This window comes from Mixophyes fleayi, chromosome 10, assembly GCF_038048845.1.
Source record: "Mixophyes fleayi isolate aMixFle1 chromosome 10, aMixFle1.hap1, whole genome shotgun sequence".
In the NCBI taxonomy this organism is placed as follows: domain Eukaryota; kingdom Metazoa; phylum Chordata; class Amphibia; order Anura; family Limnodynastidae; genus Mixophyes; species Mixophyes fleayi.
In genome coordinates, this window is record NC_134411.1 from 77,621,494 (window position 1) to 77,640,519 (window position 19,026).

General features: G+C 41.8%; 1 protein-coding gene across 1 annotated transcript; it reads right to left on the reverse strand.

Annotated features, from left to right (window-relative positions):
* Window positions 1-8,228: 8,228 nt before the first annotated feature.
* On the reverse strand, window positions 8,229-19,024 carry SLC7A6OS (solute carrier family 7 member 6 opposite strand). The gene is made up of 5 exons (XM_075188916.1): window positions 18,810-19,024; window positions 16,999-17,340; window positions 13,521-13,721; window positions 13,320-13,440; window positions 8,229-9,835 (listed from the first exon to the last, which is right to left on the reverse strand). Exons 1-5 carry the CDS (start codon window positions 18,960-18,962, stop codon window positions 9,720-9,722), a joined length of 933 nt encoding a protein of 310 aa, XP_075045017.1. The 5' UTR covers window positions 18,963-19,024; the 3' UTR covers window positions 8,229-9,719.
* Between the last annotated feature and the right edge of the window lie 2 nt (window positions 19,025-19,026).

Consider the following 19,026-nt stretch of genomic DNA (forward strand, 5'->3'; position numbering starts at 1 on the left):
TCGGCCGCTACAGGGGTTTTCACAAAGATCATGTCGGTTATGGAAACTTGTCTTCACTCAGTGGGAGTTCAGGTTGTGGCCTACTTAGACGATCTTCTCATAAAATCCGCCTCGGAGGTTTGCTTGCAACAGCATTTGTCCCTCACCATAGCTTTTCTCGAGAGCCATGGGTGGTTAATAAACTTAAAGAAATCCCAGGTGGTTCTGAGTCAACGCATGATCTTCCTGGGACTCATCATGGACACCAAACAACAAAGGGTGTTTCTGCCAGAAGAGAAAATCAGGTCGTTCAGAGGATAACATCTCATGTCTTGTCCTCTCCCACTCCATCAATTCACTTGTGCATGTGTCTTCTAGGGAAGATGGTGGCCTCCTTCTGAATGATCCACTTCGGTTGCGCTCATTCCCGGTATTTCAGGGGGACCTCTTGACAGAATGGACGGGATCCCACCTACATTTGGACCGCCAGAAGATCTCTCTGTCTCCGGATGTGAGAAAGTTGCTCTGGGGTGGCTGATTCCGGATCACAAGTCGGTGGGCAGGTCTTTTGCTCCATGGTCAGGGATCATAGTCACCACAGATGCCAGCCAAAAAGGTTGGGGGGCGGTAGCCCTACACCTCAGGCTCCAGTGTCTTTGGTCAGCCCAGGAGTCCTCCCTATCCATCAACACGTTAGAGTTGAAGGCAATTCCTTTTGGCTCTTTGGGGGGGGGCCCAAACCCTTCTTCTGGATCATCCAGTCAGAGTTCAGTCCGACAATGCCACGGCTGAGGCATACGTCAACAGGTTATGAGGAACGAGAAGCACAGCTGCAACGCGGGTATCAGATATTCGCTTGGCCGGAACAATATGTTCCAGCAATCTTGGCAGTGTTCATTCCAGGAATAAAGAACTGGGAGGCCAATTATCTCAGTCGCAATGCGATGATGCCAGGGGAAGGGTCCCTACATCCGGAAGCTGTTCAGAGGTGGGGTCTACCGGATATAGACCTCATGGCCTCCAGACACAACAAAAGGTTTCCCAGGTTTGGCACAGGGGCAGGGAACCTTTGGCAGTAGCAGCAGACGTAATGACCATGTCGGGGGACTTCAGGTTGAGATATCTGTTCCCCCCCAATCTGATAGCACCTGCAGGGCCGCGGCAAGTGTGGTACGCGGACATAATCTCTATGGCGGTAAAAGCGAAAGCATCGTCTCCCGTTGCGAGACGATCTTCTCCTTCAAGGTCCTTTTCGTCACCAGGATTTACCTCGCCTGAATTTAACGGCATGGCTGTTGAAGCCAGGCTCTGGTGGGCTAGGGGCTTCTTCCCCAGTGTAGTGAACCCTCTGCTACAAACTCGTAAGCCTGTTTCGGCTCGCATCTATCATCGCATTTGGCGAGCCTATATCAGATGGAGTGAAAATAGGTCTTGTCATACGTCCTTTTTTTTGTTTTTTACAGACTTCTGGCCTTTCTTCAGGATGATCTTGAGGCAGGTCTCCGCTTAGGTTCCTTAAAGGTATAGGTAGCTGCCCTGTCTGTTTCCTTCCACCTGAAGTTAGCGGATATGCCAGACATCAGGACGTTTCTTCAGGGGGTCTTACAGATCCAGCCTCCTTACACTCCTGCTACAGCACTTTGGGATCTTAACCGGGTGCTTGATACGCTTACAAGGTCTTCTTTTGAACCATTACTTTCGGCATATTTTAGGTCTCTGACCTGGAAGGTCGTGTTTTTTTCTTGACTATTGCATTTGCTCGTAGAGTTTCAGAGTTGGGAGCTCTGTCCTGTCGACAACCATAATTGGTGTTCCACGAGGACAGAGTGGTATTGAGAACTCTCCCTTTGTTCCGAAGGGTATTCAGATTTTCATTTGAACCAGGAAATTGTGGTTCCGGTCTTTCGGACAGCTTCTCTGTCTGATCAGGTGTATATGGAGAAATTAGATGTTTGTTAGGGCTCTCCGCATTTATGTTAAGAGAGCTTTCCAAAATTCAGAGTACCGATTTTCTGTTTGTCCTTTAAGGATTCTCATAGAGGCTGGCCAGCCTCTAAACAGTGAATTGTGAGATGGATTAGGGTAACAATTACACAGGCTATATCAGGGCTAACCGTCCTGTGCTAGAGAGACTTACGGCCCATTCCACCCGATCGGTGCGTCTTGGGCGGCGAGAAATGGGGCTTCTGCCGACCAACTGTGCAGACCAGCCACCTGGTCTTCTGTCCATACTTTTACAAAGTTCTATCAGTTTAATGTATTTGCGTCTTCGGAAGCAAATTTTGCCCGTACTGCTCTACGGGCCGGGCTTTCAGAGTGGTCCCACCCTTAGGGGGCTGCTTTAGAACGTCCCCATGGTAAGCAGTGTCCCCCAGACTGGATGAAAGAGAAAAGAGGATTTTTGTACTTACGTTAAATCCGTTTCTCTGATTCCGTCTGGGGGACACTGCGATCCCTCCCTTCTGCTTTTCTTCTGTGTGCTCTTGGTTGATTGGCCTTTTCTCCCTGGGGCTTTTTAATTAACTACAGGGGGATTGTAGAGGGGAGAGGTCTGTCAGCAGTGCTAAAGTTAACTAGCTAGGTGCCAACTCCCGAGCTCCCCTCCACAACCCATGGTAAGCAGTGTCCCCCAAACGGAATCAGAGAAACGGATTTAACGGAAGTACAAAAATCCTCTTTTTAATGTGGCGGATGGAGGGAGGCCAAATTATAAAATGTGGGTGCTACTGATGTAACACCAGGGCTGATTGGAGTTTTCTAAATCTCATGTACCCATTTTATTTCCAAATAGGGCCTCCAACATTCCAGGATGCAGACAAGCAGCAACTGAGCTAAAGACACCAGCAGCCACAGGTGGTAAAAGTGACAAGAACAGTTGGGAGAGAGCAGGACAGTCTGCCAACTGTCATGAATCTGCTGGCACAGTCCCGAATTTGACTGAATGTCTCGCTTAGTCAGGATTCGTTCCGACAGCAAGGACAGTTGGAAGGTATGCCCTGATTCACACTGTACTATTCTTGAAGGCAGAGCTGCATGCACCGAACAGTAGTGCACACGGTATTGACTGTGTATTGTATAAAATTTGTAAATTCTAAAAAGAATGTTTAAATACCCAATACACTGGTTTTGTAGTTTTTTTTTTTTACTATAAAAGACTACTGAGAACTTTTGTCACCCACTTTATCTGTGATTTGCATTGCCTCTACCACATATCTATTAGGGAACATTAAGAATAATATGTTGCCTAACCTTCTGAATGGTCAGGCCCATTTATTTGGAGAGTCTAAGTGAAAATTATTTACCAGACTTTAGTTGTAAACCAAGATATTTTGAGATAATCAACAGAGTGAATTGTAATCTAGTGCTGCTGTACTAGGTTTTCTTACTTGTTCACAGGACTGTTGAGTAAGGTTAATTTCCTACTTGTCTGGAGCAGATTCTTTGTTCAAAAAAGAGTTTATGTGCAATTGTTCTTAATAAAAGAATAAATTACTGTTTAACATACATACCCATACACTGATATATGTCCATTGTTTGGGAAATATTACCTAGTTGTTGTATTTACTTTCCTAGAGGATTGGGACCCACCTCTAACAAAATCTCTTGGTTTCCCACTAAGGCAGCAGCACCTTACCCATTTTTACAATACATAGGGAAGCACAGATTCCTCACTTCCAGTTTGTCGGGTATGTGGTTAAAAAACAAGTGCTGTAGGGATAAAATATGCAATATAAAGTGAGGTTTGTTTTTTGTTGCATTATTTATTTTTATTATTTAAGATTTATCATTTATATTAATAAAGTATTGCTGGATTAAGCAACACAAAATAGCCTCTTTTTATATTGATAAATATATATTGTATTGACAAACACCCTTCAAGGATGGACCTACTTATGGGCCAGTGTTCTGTGCTTACCCCCCAGGCTAAAGCCTGCCATTCAGCCCCTCTAGGTTCTAGCTGTCATTTTGTAGAATGTACTAAATAAATGATAACTAGAATCTGACTAATTGCTATAGGCAACATCTCCACTTTTTCAAACCCAGTTTAGTAAATATACTCCAAGGTATCTAAAATTAACTTTTCTAACCAAGTTGTTGAAATTATGATTGGACAATGGGCAGCATGGTGGCTAAGTGGTTAGCACTTCTGTCTTACAGCGCTGGGGTCATGAATTCAATTCCCGACCATGGCCTTATCTGTGTGACGTTTGTATGTTCTCCCCGTGTTTCCTCTGGGTGCTCCGGTTTCCCCCCACACTCCAAAAACATACTGGTAGGTTAATTGGCTACTAACAAATTGACCCTAGTCTGTGTGTGTCGGTCTGTTAGGGAATTTAGACTGTAAGCCCCAATGGGGCAGGGACTGATGTGAGGGAGTTCTCTGTACAGCGCTGCGGAATCAGTGGCGCTATATAAATAAATGGTGGTGATTAAATGAATACACCCCCCTTCTGTCCATACCTTTTAACAACTATTTAGTTGGCAACACCCTGCAGTTCTTTTAAGCTTTTACCGGTGGTATCAAAGCAAAAACCCAAACAGAACATACTCAACTTTCACAAACTATCTAATAAAAAAAATCTTGAAGGTTCTATGGGTATAAATTGGGTCCGCTCATGCTACCATTGTTCCTAAGTAAATGTGTCATGTTTTTGTTGCATAAACTTAAGCTAATGACTGGCTACAACAAAAGGAATATGCATTCCTGTTGCAGTAAATTGGTTCATTGTTTGTAGCTAGTGGGTACAAGGGCTGCAAAGTCTGTGCTTTAATACATATATAACATTATGCCACCATTGATCAGATTCATACCTAGGCAAATACAAAGTGAACATCACAAGCGCTTAGATAGAATGTTAATTTAAATGACTTATCTCTGTACACTCTTTGGCAGCCTGATGTCAGCAGTTCTCTGGTTCTAGGCAAGGCCTGTCTATTTCAACCCTCATCCTACACCTCAGTTTTGTTATCCTTAGGCAGTGTTCGTGTATGAGTACATGTAAGACAGAATAACTAAATAGTACATTATGTGCAAGCCTGGGATTAAAGAAAGAGCAGCTCTATTAAACCTATATGTGCGTCATGCTAGGAGGCCTGTAGCTATCTAATGATCAATCTGATCCTGTCAGTACAAAGAGACAGCAGCCTGCAAGACAGACATACTATGCGAGAGTCTGACTACTGTGTGAACAAGAGTATCTCCCTAGGCGCAGTAAGTGGAATTTATATGAAAGTATCTAAAAGAAGAAATATATATAACAAACCAACATTTATTCAAAATGAAAAAATGCATGCTAAAATGTTCTGGCCAGAACGGAAAAAAATCCACATCAAAATAGAATGAATAAAACCCATATGGCTATATATGCAATGGGCAACCACAGTGAACATAACACAAAGCGTAGACAACACTGGTAGCGGTGGTGTTCAAACAGGTCTATAAGTACTAAGCAATCTGCCCCCTTGTCAGTAGAAAAAAGTTGATAGGCAGTCTCGGCCCAGTGAGTATAAACAATAAGAAGCAGAGTCAGAATCTTACTCCCATGATTGTAGCACACTAAATGCATGGAGACAAACAGATCTGTGACTTACATGCACCGCTGGTATGGGTGTTGCTTTCGATGCTCTCCAACATGCGGTCCTTTACCTCCCCATGATGGCAGGGGCGCTTCTGGCAGATATTCGTGAGGTGCACAGACTCATTCAGATGTTGTAATAAGGTTGCACATTCGCATGCGAGTTGTTCCTGAATCTACAACGCGGCTATCGTCGGATGCAGATTTAGGATGAAAGCAGAATCGGCGTCAGTAATTTGTATGTGTTCACTCGAATGTGTAAGCATAAGAAAATGATAACCAATGCGTTTCACCTGGTGTATAACCGGGCTTCCTCAGGGAAATAGAGTAGTACTCAAGTTTGAGCTCTCAGATGTGTAACGAGGAGGTGGTTTTGATGGAATATAATAAAGATGTAATGTTCCTACAGTGAAGTGGCTATAAAACGATGTTACCTAAAAGGTGCAAATATGTATCTCTATTCTTTCAATATATGCGTGGGGAAAGAAGAGACCTAAAACGAACATAAGTCTATATCTCTACTCCTCCAATTTAGTTTCAGAAAAAAGGAGGGGCGTTTGAATTTAAAGGAAAGACCAGAGATCGAAGTCTACATTGAGACCATTAGGCGAGAGGGTTTTTAAAGTGCAAATCCATCTGGTCTCCTTCTTAGAAATAAGTTTCACATAGTCCCCCGTCTCCAGGAATTTTTTACCCTGCTTATTCCCATAAATTTCAGGGATGTGGGGGTCACACTCATGATGTAAGGAATAGTGTTCAGATACACTGTGGGCATCAAATCCCTTCTTAATGTTTCTAATATGTTCTGCCAATTTCATGAGCTTTCGGATGGTTCGTCCCACGTATTGCATGCCACAGGGGCACTCGAGTAGGTATATGACCCCCATGTATCACATGTAATTTTATCCTTGATGGTGTAAGTGTTTTCTGTCTTGTTGGATGTAAATTTCTCTATAGGTTTAGTGGTGCACCGATTCGTGGTCTTGCAGACATAGCATCTATTGCATCAATAGAAGCCCTTTTTGTCTTCCATTGATTAGGTTGTGCTTGGTTTATCCATTTCTACAGGTATGCAGCTTTTTACTATCGTATACCTAAGGTTTGTCGCCTTCCTTTATATAAAATTTGGTCTGGATGGTAGGATTTGTTTCAATTTTTTATCCATCAAAAGGATGTTTTAGTGTTTCTTGAAAGCTCTCTTTGGTTTTTGAGTTAGAGCTACATTTAGTCATAAAAGCAAATCCCCCCATACTGAATTCAGCCACCTCATGTTGTTTGAGGGCTAAAAGACGATCCCTTGGAGTGTCTTTGACCTCTACATATGCTTGCTCAACTAGGGCTCTATCATATGGTCTTTCTAAAAAAAAACAAAAAACCTGCCTTTTAGGGTCTCAAACGGACTCGAAATGCTCTAGATTAGTGTAGTTTCTCCAGATTCTTGTAAAATTGTCCCTTAGGGATATTTGAGAGCCAGTGCGTATGGTGATAACTATCTGCCGGGATGTATGAATTACAGTCCACAGGCTTCAGGAAGGTTCTGGTCTCTATGGGGTTGTTGGCAATACAAATTTCCAAGTCCAAATATTCTACCCTCTCTTTACTGCTTGTAGAAGTAAATTGTAAATCGATATCATTGGAGTTGAATAAAGGAGTTAAGTTCTACCATGGTCCCGGTCCACAAACAGAAGACGTTGTCGATATACCTATAACAGCCCAAAATCTTTCCCAAAAAGGGATTATTATGCCATATATGGGATTCCTCCCAGTGGGCCACAAACAGGCTTGCGTATCTTGGAGCAAAGGTAGTGCCCATAGCAGTCCCGCAAACCTGTTTGTGCAACCCACTGTTGAACCCAAAAAAATTGTGCTGTAATATAAAGAAGGGTTTCCCCAATAAAGTCAACCTTCTCAGAGGGAAGGTCGGTCCCTATACTTAAGATATCTACTCGTTCTTGTTAATACATTTTATTAGGGCCCTTTTTAAGAGTTTTATAGATAGAATATCCAAGAATAGCTCTTAGTGCTAGGGTAAAAACCCCTATCATCCATATATACTGAAGGCACAACTGAGGAAATGAATCATGCTGTGAAACCAAGTACAAATTGCAAAGAACTGTGGAAAGCTTTGTTTTTTTAAAATAGTGCAGACCTTTAATTTAACAAATCTTTCATATCTAAAGCTTGGGTCCCCACTATGCTCCTTCTACAAGGCCTCTTACCCACACATTCCTCAGCCATATAATAGGACACTTGGTCCTTGCAATGATCCGTTTTATTTTCCGAGGAGCATATTGTCTTATGCCGCTGTATTTCTGCTATACCTGTAAGAACATATATAAAGAGTGCCTTGGCCAACATTTGCACACATCCACCACGTCTTGTACACACAACAGTGCCATTCTCTTACCACAGTGTTGAGAGTGGGTCTTATTATCCTGAATACAAGTAACAAACTTGGCATCATTATTGCAGTACCGGTTGGAAGTCTGGACTGACAAGAACTCAGCTTGTTACCTACAGAGCACTAACAAGCCATTTGTTAGGTCTATTGGTATAACACGAGAAGGGAGTCAATGATTGAGAATTCATAGCCGATTATCTGCAGGTACACTATTAAGGAGCTAACAGAGAATATACAGCTGGTATCCTGTAAAATGATTGCATTAAGGAGCCTTATTAAATAACAAGCAGAGCTTTATTGTCACAATATTAGCAGAAAATCTGCATTGATGATTCCACAGCTGATCATATACAGGTTGGTGCAGTTCTGCAGATTAACACTTGCAGATTAACACTACTACACATTACGTAACTTGGCAAGTGACGATAGTGGCCATCCTATTTAGAACATCTAGTACAAAGTGCATTACCAACTGTTTATTTTATTTTTTATTACAGTACTGTGCATTTCCATTACTAATTGTGTTACTGTGCTAAAGAGCTACCCCCTCCCATCCCTCCATCTGGAGGAAGAGACTTCTTGTAAACACTTTGGGACATTGTGAGCTCCTAATAGTATGTCCTTATTCATTAACGGAGAAGACATTGACTTGCACATCCTGCAGTTTTAAGCCAATAATCCTAGCAATTATGCAGCCTATTTTATGCATACAAAAATTCCAAGATGGATAGTTTGCTTATTCTTAAAGTAAGCTCATTTCGTGTTACTCTTGATATTTTTTCACTTTTATTTCTAAACAATAACTTTATTTTTATTTTTTTAATAGGCTGTTTTGAGAACAAGCCAATTATATGCTATTTGATATCCTGCCATTTGATTTGTAATTATATAACTATTTATATACACATCATACATACAGCTGTTCTATTTTTTTTTGCATTTGCACACATCTGGTATGACGAGAAACTTGGTAGTGTATTTGTAACAACTATTTCAAACTTTGTTCCATTCTTTATGCTGTAGATAAGTTAATGCTACGTATCGGACAGTTCATCTAATGGTAATAAAGAAACTTTATTACCATTAATTTTGTACAATGATACGGTAAAGATGTTTTGCAAGAAAAATGTTACACCACACAACCCAACAATTACAGTTTACTTTTACCTGGTGCAGAGTATATGTTTGTTACTCCTGTGTGAGGAGCTGGGGTTATTTTAGGAACATAAGTGCTCAACTTTGCCATTATTTCAAGAGATCCAGCTTTGCACCAAGGCATTATATTGGGAATCATAGTACTCAAGGGGGCCGATTCAATTCTGCCACGAATAGCGCATTAACAGTATTTAGCCTGGATTTCATCTCGCAGCTCAGGGAGCCGCCAGTAAAAATCCACAGTTGAAATTACCGTATTAAGGGTAATTATGCACAGTTTTACCGTATTAACGGTACAACTGCTAACACCGCGTTATTCTCAGAATTTAATTGGCCCCAAGGTGTCATTGCTCTTTTTGGACATTAAACTTTCCCTTAACATCTGCTCAAATTGAAAACAAAATTAAATAAGACCGTTAAAACCATGAGTCGGATCAAGTAATGCGACGGAATAACACGTTCCTCATTGACAGGGGTGTAGATTTTGTGAGTCCATATTTTTGATGAGGAAGTAAAAGACGAAAGCAAAATGCTTCAAAGAGTTTAGTCCTTAAAAACAGAACATTTATCTTACACTAATACAGAGAGATACTCTCTATAAACCATGGTTACCACCGACACTCGGCATCTTCACCCTCTTCTAACGATTGGACTCTATTCTGATGGTAAACATCCCAGGCATGTAGTCTGCCTCCCTCTTCCTCATCGTGGTCCTCGTAATACCCTATGAATATACAGAACAGATGGCCGTGTTACATAGTTGCTGGAGACTTTACAACATGTTTGATTTTATTTTGTTCACACTAGTGCTGTACCTCTTAAATAAACCAAACTTCATTTAAGGTCCTGTGGTCCTTTTTATCGTTACTCCTCACAGACCAAGGTCACCCAACCCAGAGCCTCCAGGATATTACTGCTTGGAGCTCCCTGTCACCTTGAATAACCTCCACTGGTGTGTGTTTATTATACACGGGTAAACATGAGCACTGCTATGGATCATAACATAGAGGGTGTTATATTTGCAATGATTACCATAGTAAGATTGTTTAAGTATGCTGGGAATGCCAACACACCTGTCTGTCAATGATTCTCCATAGTTCCAAGGTGTTGTTCCTCCTGATCCCTCCTGTTCTTTTTTTTAAACATTTTATTTTAGGACACAACATTTACAAGAACGAACTTATGCAGTTATTCTGAATGTGCTTGTTATACAACTTTGCAAAATAAACAAGCAATGAACTGAAACAGGCCCTGTGATTGTTTCAGGTTCGGCTGAGAGGACAGGAGACGGTGCGCTGCAAGTGTATTTTTAGTTTTTGTTTTGTTAAACGGGTGTGGGTAGACGTGTGACTAGTTATAGTACGATTAGGACATGCCAGAGATGGGAGAGTTGTGAAACAGATACCAAGGGTCCCAAGTTTTGTGGTATTGAGCTATTGTGTTGTTTAGCAGACCAGTGATGTGTTCCGTACAGGAAATGTGTCCAATGCGATTCCGCGCAGCTGTTCTTAATAGCTACAGAGAAGGACAACCTTCTCTGCCCTTAAGCACGTGCATTACAGATCTGCATGATTAGTTTGGCAGGGGGTTTGCTCAGAGATCTTAGAGGTTTGTTGAGAAGAAGTGTAAGTGGGTGGCTAGGCATTCTGTCCTCAGTGATCTGTTCAATGAGATCAAAGAAGATGTTCCACAATTGTTGCATAAAGGAACAATAGCGCCCAATGTGGCTAACTGTGCCTACTTCTCCAGCACTGGTTAGATGAAGGGAGTGTGCAGGGGAGGGGGGGGGGGTTGGGTGTACCATCCTGAGTATCTTCTCCTGTATTGAAGAGGGAAGGGAGACAAAGCACTGAAGTTCTTTGTTCAAACATTTATTGTACTAGGAACAGAACTCTAAGCTGGAGCTGCTCCACAACCATAGGTGCAGATAATGTTGTGCAGGATTTCCCATTATATATTAATTCGATTCCCGGAGCTTTGAAGTCATTTTCTTCAAACGGCAATTTTATTAAAGACAAAAGCTGATGGGCTTTGTCTTTTATTAAAAGTGCCATTTTAAAAAATGACTTCAAAGCACCGAAAATCTGCAATTCATAGTAAATATGCCCCCAAGGCTCTATTGTTGGAAGGAACAGGTAGGTTAACGTATACTGTGTTAAATGTAAAGTAAAACGAAGTTATTAGCAGCAGTCTTATAGGTCTTCAAAATAAAAAACAAAAATAGCCCAAATTTGGTTCAGGTGTTTTACTTTGTACTCATCACACCAAGGCTATGTAAGAGGGACAGCAGGGTCATCACTAGTAGAACTTCACCCTGGCCTGATTACATCATTTTCGGTACTCAATTCAACCATATTTAGAAAACACCGCCACTTAATTCCTAATTATCCACATGACGGTTCTAGGTGTAGGTTGTCATTGAAAGGCTCCTATAGAATCTAATGACACATGCAGCCAGGTTGGAGATGCACAGTAGCTGGCACTACAAACATTAAGTGAAGAGAGATGCAAGCTGTATATCCTGACCACCATATGGCACATTAACTAAACTAGAAGTCTGGACATTCAGCCGTAAAGTCGCCCAACTGAAGCGGTGTTCAATATGGCTACAAGCGGGACATCCAACAGGCCACAAAAGTGACATTGCCTGATGATTGCGCACACAAAACGATTAGAAAAGGCCAATGAAAATCACAATGAGTGTGGTCAGTTTTAGACTAGTTTGATTTGACGAACTTGTTCCAGGGGAACCAGCTGCAACACCCATGGTTCACTGGCAGCTTTTCTCAAGTCCTTGTAAGTCAGAGGGCTCTCGGAAGTGGATATAATGGGTTATCCGAGTGGCTAAGACTTTCACTAATTATGTTACAAGTCTTTTTACATTAATATTAACCGTATTCACAGAGATCATCCTGGAGCCATACAGAAAAAATAAGTTGACTTACGCAAGATTGGTGATAAAAAGCCATCCATGGAAAGACAAAAACAAACTAAGGGTGGTAGATTTAATGTGCACCTATTGCTGCATCTGTAGGGTGGCAAAGCCAGGAATAACACCTGTTCATTCGGGGCATGCGCATAATGCATTGATCATTGGTACAGCAGTTGTATCGCTTACTACGAGAGGCCAACTTATTCACATACCCACCAAGCTTTCAATTATTCAGAGCTCTTTAATTTCACCTTTTAAAACTTAATGAATGCATAAATGTCAGCGAGATTAGTGGGACGCCTGTATTTTAGAATTAAAAAAACAAAAACAAACACTTCCATTAATAAATTTCCCTTATTCTCAAGGAAAGAAGTAAAAGACGTTGGTCTCCATTAATACGACAATGGATTTACCCTGTAAATGATGGAGTTAACAAAATATCCTCCATGTTTAAAGTAGTTAGGTTTCCACCTAGAGGACGAGTGTTATTATAGCATACGCTAGTTACTATATTCAAATAGAGAAGATTACGTTATCAATAAAGTTTAGCATGCTGTATGCCAAGATCAAAGGGTTTTCAATTTCAATGGGTCATTTGAATTTCATTAAAATGATAAGTCATGACAATGGGCAAGGGATTTTCAGATCTAGGAAAAAGGCTATCCCAACAGCAACTAGTAATCACATTCTAATCGACGTACCGGAATATATAGTGTGATTTGCAGAAATTGCAGAAATAATCTTTGCTAACTGAATAATGGACATTGAGTGAAAGTCTTCAAAAACAATGAAATAGGTGAAGTGTAGACTAAACACCAAGACTAAATACATAAGTAGTAACTTGTCAATATGTACCATATCTAAACTACAAAACAGATTTACAGAATATACCAGTACTGGGAAAAAAAAAAAAAAAAAGGCTTTTTGCTTAGGTTCTCTCTACATATTGTTTTAGGAGACTTCATTATTGAACGTTTGAGGAAAATGAGGGGACAGTTTTGGCTATAGCCTGTAGCCTGGGGGGCAGGTCTTGACTCAGCTGCCTATTTTAATGGAAAAAATATGCAGGAGGTCCACTAGCCCAGCCCAAGGTAGCCCACTATAGGACCATACATTTGTATGCTTTTCCCCAGCACAAAATGTGTGAACAAGCCACCAATGCTAAACCATACCCCACGTGGAACCAAAAATCAGATCCCTTGTTTGCAATTTGTCTATATGGCATGTTTAGCAGATATAATTCAATAAGGGGGTGAAGAGATCATGTGTAAATTACCCATATATCTCTCCTCCTTATCGCTGTCCTCTTCATCAGGATAATCATTTCTCCAGTTGCTCTCTTCATTCTCATCATCCTCATCTTCATAGACGTCATTTGGCTCAAGATCATCGGCCACCTGCATAGGAAGACAGGGGGCAACATAAGAGATCATGAATGTAATTTCTTTAACACTAATCTTAAACTTTCTATACATACCAGGTCCTGCTCATACATGCATGGCTGAACAGAGAGGATGTCTTGAATCCAGTTATGTGGAGAGGATTCCGCGTAATAGATGTCGTACACGAACTCATCGGCGCTCTCTCTGTGTTCTGACCCTTGTTCTGCTTCAGACACGACCAGCCGCTCCCGGATCATCTTCACAGAGTTACACATGATGGTTTCTGGGTCACAGTCCTTCAAATAAACAAACAAGATTCATTCATACAAAGTACTTGTGTCATGGAAAGATGCCAGTCTAATAGTACGATAAATATAATTCTCATGCATTAAAATGGACCAGGGGCGGACCCAGACATTTGTCCTACCCGGGGCGATTTTAGGGGGGGGGGGGATTTAGGCCACGCCCCCTTTCTGTGTTCTGCGGCTTCACAGTATGTGCTGGTCCGTTCAGCAGTGAAAGTGTGCTGTCCCGCTGCTCTGATTGTGTTTAAAACACAATCAGAGCAGCCGGGCAGCATACTGTCACTGCTGAACGGACCTGCACAGTGTGCAGCTGTCGGCAGCAAGCCCCTGCTAGGGGGGGCGATCGCCCCGATTGCCCCACCCTGGATCCGCCACTGAAATGGACTAGCAAAGCCAAATTGATTTTTTTTGCATACAGCAGCACATCACAAGCCATAACGCGTCATGTTAATTCCTTCCTCTTTTTCCAACTCCATACGTTATGCGACATAGTGGGTCACTTCATTATTAGGTTTACCAAAAGCCTTCATACAGCGAACATTTTACTAACAGCCAACAGAGAGGAAACCAGCAACCTGGTGCTCATATTATCTCCGATGTTTACAACATGATTTGTGGTTATTACAAATGAAAAAAATATGACAAATAAAGATGCCATGGTAATTACAATCGTGATGGCAGCTAGGGGTTACCCATGGAGAAATAGTGCCAACGATCAGAGTACTTGGTTACCTCACCTATTGGAGGGCATTCAATTCCTGAACACCATAGTTAATATGTTGGCGGCTACATACCAGGAATCTGCAGGTCAATGTAACCCTCTTGTTCCAATGAAAGTTAGTTATTTAAAATAGAAAAAGTGGCCTGTCTGTGACTAAATTCAGTTAGCTAGAAAGACGGACGTGTTTTTTTTCCAGCTATTCTGGCTCACCCGTCACTTCCCCCAACAATGTTCCCTCTGTGAAAGTCAAATAATTGGATGAAGTAAACTAAATTGATTAATATTGTTTTACCGTGTGATTGGTACACCACGTGAAATGACGCAATTGCAAGGGTTAATAATACACACATTTGCATTCGCACTTACACTGGTAAATAGTACACATTTATTAAGGTTCCAATCCACATTTATTAGTAAAATGTATTAGAGATTATTTATACATAGAAAAAACTACATTAAAAAGGTATCTAAGGCTCAGGATATAGGAAATGTATCATGTTTCGTGTCACTTTGATCTGCACATTACCTTCAGGTGAAGCGATCAATTCCTGCGATCGCTAGTTGTGGAAGATAAAGGATTAATGCTCAAAATGATATTGTGTTTGGAATCCAAATAGGTTGGTTTTAACTGGATTAGGTCAGTTCCCTTAGGCACAACATGTACTCAGCTGTTGGAGTGAACTGGCCCCCACTTTATTGGAGGAATCCTTTAAACTGACCTATGATTTGCATTGTACTGGAATAACCTGACCCCTGGACCTTAGTTTAACTTTGTGTGCATTCTGACATCACTGTTTTATGTGAACTGAAACTGCATACAAGTTCCCTGGGCCAGTTTTCGCTCTCTCTCTTCCTGATAACAGACAACATGACTTTATCTGAACCTGGGCCCACGGGAAGCTCATGCGTAATGTATTCGTTTTATACTTTCCTGTTTATGGTTATATCTTTTATGCTTCAGCATGGCTTGCTGTAAATCCCGCTATCTTTTGTTATTAAATCTCTTTGTGTGTTGGAACCACAATAATCGCATCGGACAATGTTTATTGGTAGCGACAAAACGAACATTACACCTCCTATGGCGGCTCTAAGACCACTGTAGACCAATATTAGCAAGGATGCCCAAATATAGGGACAGACATACTACTGCAATATGCAGGAAGAACAGTCTCCTTCATAATGGGTCTCCTCACCTGAGGTTCAGAAGCAACGCACTGCGATGTTAAGAAATGCGGCGTTTCGCGGATATCTAATAGACCATGCTGTTAGCTGCGAAACAGTTACTACTAATAATGGAACTCATTTCTTTAAAACTGCTACAGTTGTCTCCACATGGAATGATGTCAATAGACATTTGAAGCGACAAGTTGCCTAGTGAGAGAAAATCACCATTGCGCTGTAATCACTTACTCCACATGGAGAAGAACACTTTGTTATTCTAATACGACTGCGATTCATGTTCTAACTTGATAATTGTCCTTTTCTGTAGGGTGTGTATGTTGAAATATGTCAATAAGCCACGGAGAAGCTGGCAATGGCCCAGGACAGTTGGACCAATATACAATACCACTCTTTGTTTTCCACAATATCTCCTGGTGTTGAAATACTAGTTCCCAAATCAGTGATTTTTTTTCATTGAAAACTTAATGACAGAGATAGATACAAGTTTATTATTGATAACACTAAACTTGTACTCATAGTGATGTATGTTCCCCCTTCGTTTGACACTGAAATCCTTAAGAAATGCACCAAATGTATATCCAGGGCCGGATTAACCTGAGGTCTAACTGGGCTACAGCCCAGGGGCCTCGGGCATCCTGGGGGCCCTTGACACAGCTCAGCAGCATTATTGATCGGGACAAGATCTCCTCAGTAAGGAGCTTACAGCGCGCCGCCGAAGGAGGACTGCAGTGACAGGAGAAGGTAAGCGCTTGGGGGGGGGGGGGGGGTTGGCTAACAGGGGGGGCAGGCCGCTAATGGGGGGGCCTCACAGGGTAATGGGGGCCCCCTTATCCCACAAATATTTCAGTGTCTTAAATACATATATAATTACTTGACTATATAATAATTTGTATGTTCTACATTTTATTGTAGATGTTCTACACACAATGTTTATTTTTCTTCACTTTATAATTGAAGAAATAAATCACATAAAAAAAATAAAGAATCTAATAAAAATCTACCTTTATTACTAGGCCCTATACCACTATGTACCTTACATTACTTACACATAGATTTGCGCCAATTGTGTAACGGTAACTATGGGGAGAATCACGGATAAGTGTATTTTTTGCCAATTTGCCTGCACCATAAAAATATTATTTTTTCGCTATCCTAATAAAGGGAAGCCTAATCTGTCCTGAGAAAAAAAAAACTATTTAAAATTTACAAGGACAGATAATGCAGTAAAGATATTCTCCGTTTAGCCAATAGGTAGCAAAATTGAAGTGTGGTCTGGACACAAAGGTATGAAATACTTCCTGTCATTAAGGGGTTCATCATGAAATTTAGCATTCAGTGACACTGTAGCTGGACAGATACACAGACCTTTAAATTGGCTCCTTCCTTTTCCGCTTCCTCATGCACCACGTCAAAGACTTGAAAGTCGCCATACGCTTCTGGTGCAGAGGCCTCCGCTTTCTCCTGTGTGGGCAGCTGGTCCTTTACAAGGCTGGCCTCTTGGCTATCACCAGATCCACTCTCCAGCTTGTCATCACATTTCGGACGGAGACTTGATATTAAACGGTAACGGCTTTCTTGGCGCTCAACGTCTTTCCGGACTCGTAGGTCTTTCTGGATACGCTGCAAACTCCCGTGAGTGGGCTGAAGTACATGAGAAACCCGGTCACGGGAAATGGCATCATGTATGTACTTCTGAATGGGCTCATCCTAAGGGTGGACACAAGGCAGACAAATACAATGTTAAGTCTAACCATTTCTGATTTTACATAGAACTTGAATGCTAATATGCAATCTTTCTCAATCAGTATTACGCGACTATTATTTATAAAACACTATAGTATAGAAATTTAAAAGACCAAAGAAAGAGCTTGAAAATGTTTGTGGTGTTTATAGACACAAAGAAAAAATTAACTATCCAACCTCTAAATAAGCTAAAAACTGGTCCAACGTTTAGCCAAACAGTTCCAGCAAACATCCAACAGCCCTCCAAACTGGGTTGGCGACATAACCCCATATTAGGAGTGTGGAGCAAGAAACAAATTATAACTAAACATAGGATGCTCTTTCTATTGCAAACCATCTCTTCTACAATGCCAAAACAATGGCACATTGACACTCCAGATCCAATAGCTGCAGAAAACTGATATTTAGTATGCCAGGAAAAAGGTAAAGCCTGAGCACTATTGCTCTGTATGAAACTATTATTTTCTTTATTCATATTACTATTTGCATTGATTAAATAAAGGGGCTCTAAACAGAAACTGAATTTTAGGCTAAAGCTGGGTACACACTACACAGTTTTCATCCAATAATCGGCTCAATCAGCCGACATACGACCGCTCGTTCAAAAGTCGGGTCAGTGTGTGCAGGGACACGATGGTCGAAAGTCTGCCCAAATGGATGATTGTCGTCTCATTTGGTTGGTCATACCGTTTAATATTTTCGTTGCAATCTCGTTTCCGCTGTGTAGTGTGTCTAAACTTTCAACCGATCCACAACAGTGAGTACGAAATTACAGTCATTGCTCACAACAACAGGGCTGTAAAAAGTCGCTAAAGGGACGTCCGCTCTTCCCTATATCGTCCTAAACAAGGCTAGTGTGTATGCAGTCCATGGGCCGAGCGATCGGAACATCGATCGCATGTAAAATCGCTCGGCATAAAAAGTTGGTTGAAATTTCTGTAGTGTGTACACAGCTTCAGGATGCCTACACCATAAATTATTTTGTGAGTGTAGAAACTAACCGCTTATAAGAGGTACCTGTGGCTCTTTCCAGCTACAAGTCCTATGGATAGCAAGGGATGCTGAGAATTGTAGTTCCCCAATAGCACTCTACTCTTAACCTGTCCCTGACCTTCTGCTTAGTGGCGTGGCTTATGCTCTATATACATTAGACTTATGTTCCTGCCTACAGGCTTGTCACCAAGGACAGGCTGTGCTTAGGAGCATCTGCCCCCTAGGCTGGTCCCATAGTAGGCTACCTGTGGCTGGGTCACTGGGCCACCTGCATTTTATTTTTACTTTAAAATGTTCCCAATAGCCCAGGGGACAAGACTCGGCTCAGCAGCCTAAGATTTACCAGCCCACCCCTGGTTGTCCCAGCTGGTCCCGTTCTGCATTGTGCGCTATCCCCCCCCCCATGGCACTGCGCCCTATACATAAAGTCTACAGCTTGCCTGGGAGGTGACGGTGGTCGCTAGCCTGAAGACCTGCTCGGTGACGGGGCCGGGAGGCTCCTCCTCGGATCGCCGTCTCTTGCAGCTTATAACCAGCGCCTCTGCCGGGTCCGCTCCGCGCTTGCGCTTCACACGCAGCACCGCAGCTTCCATGTCCTGCTCTGGCGGCGCAGGGCTGATAACGTCATATGCACTGTCGGCCAGCTTGGGCCATGGG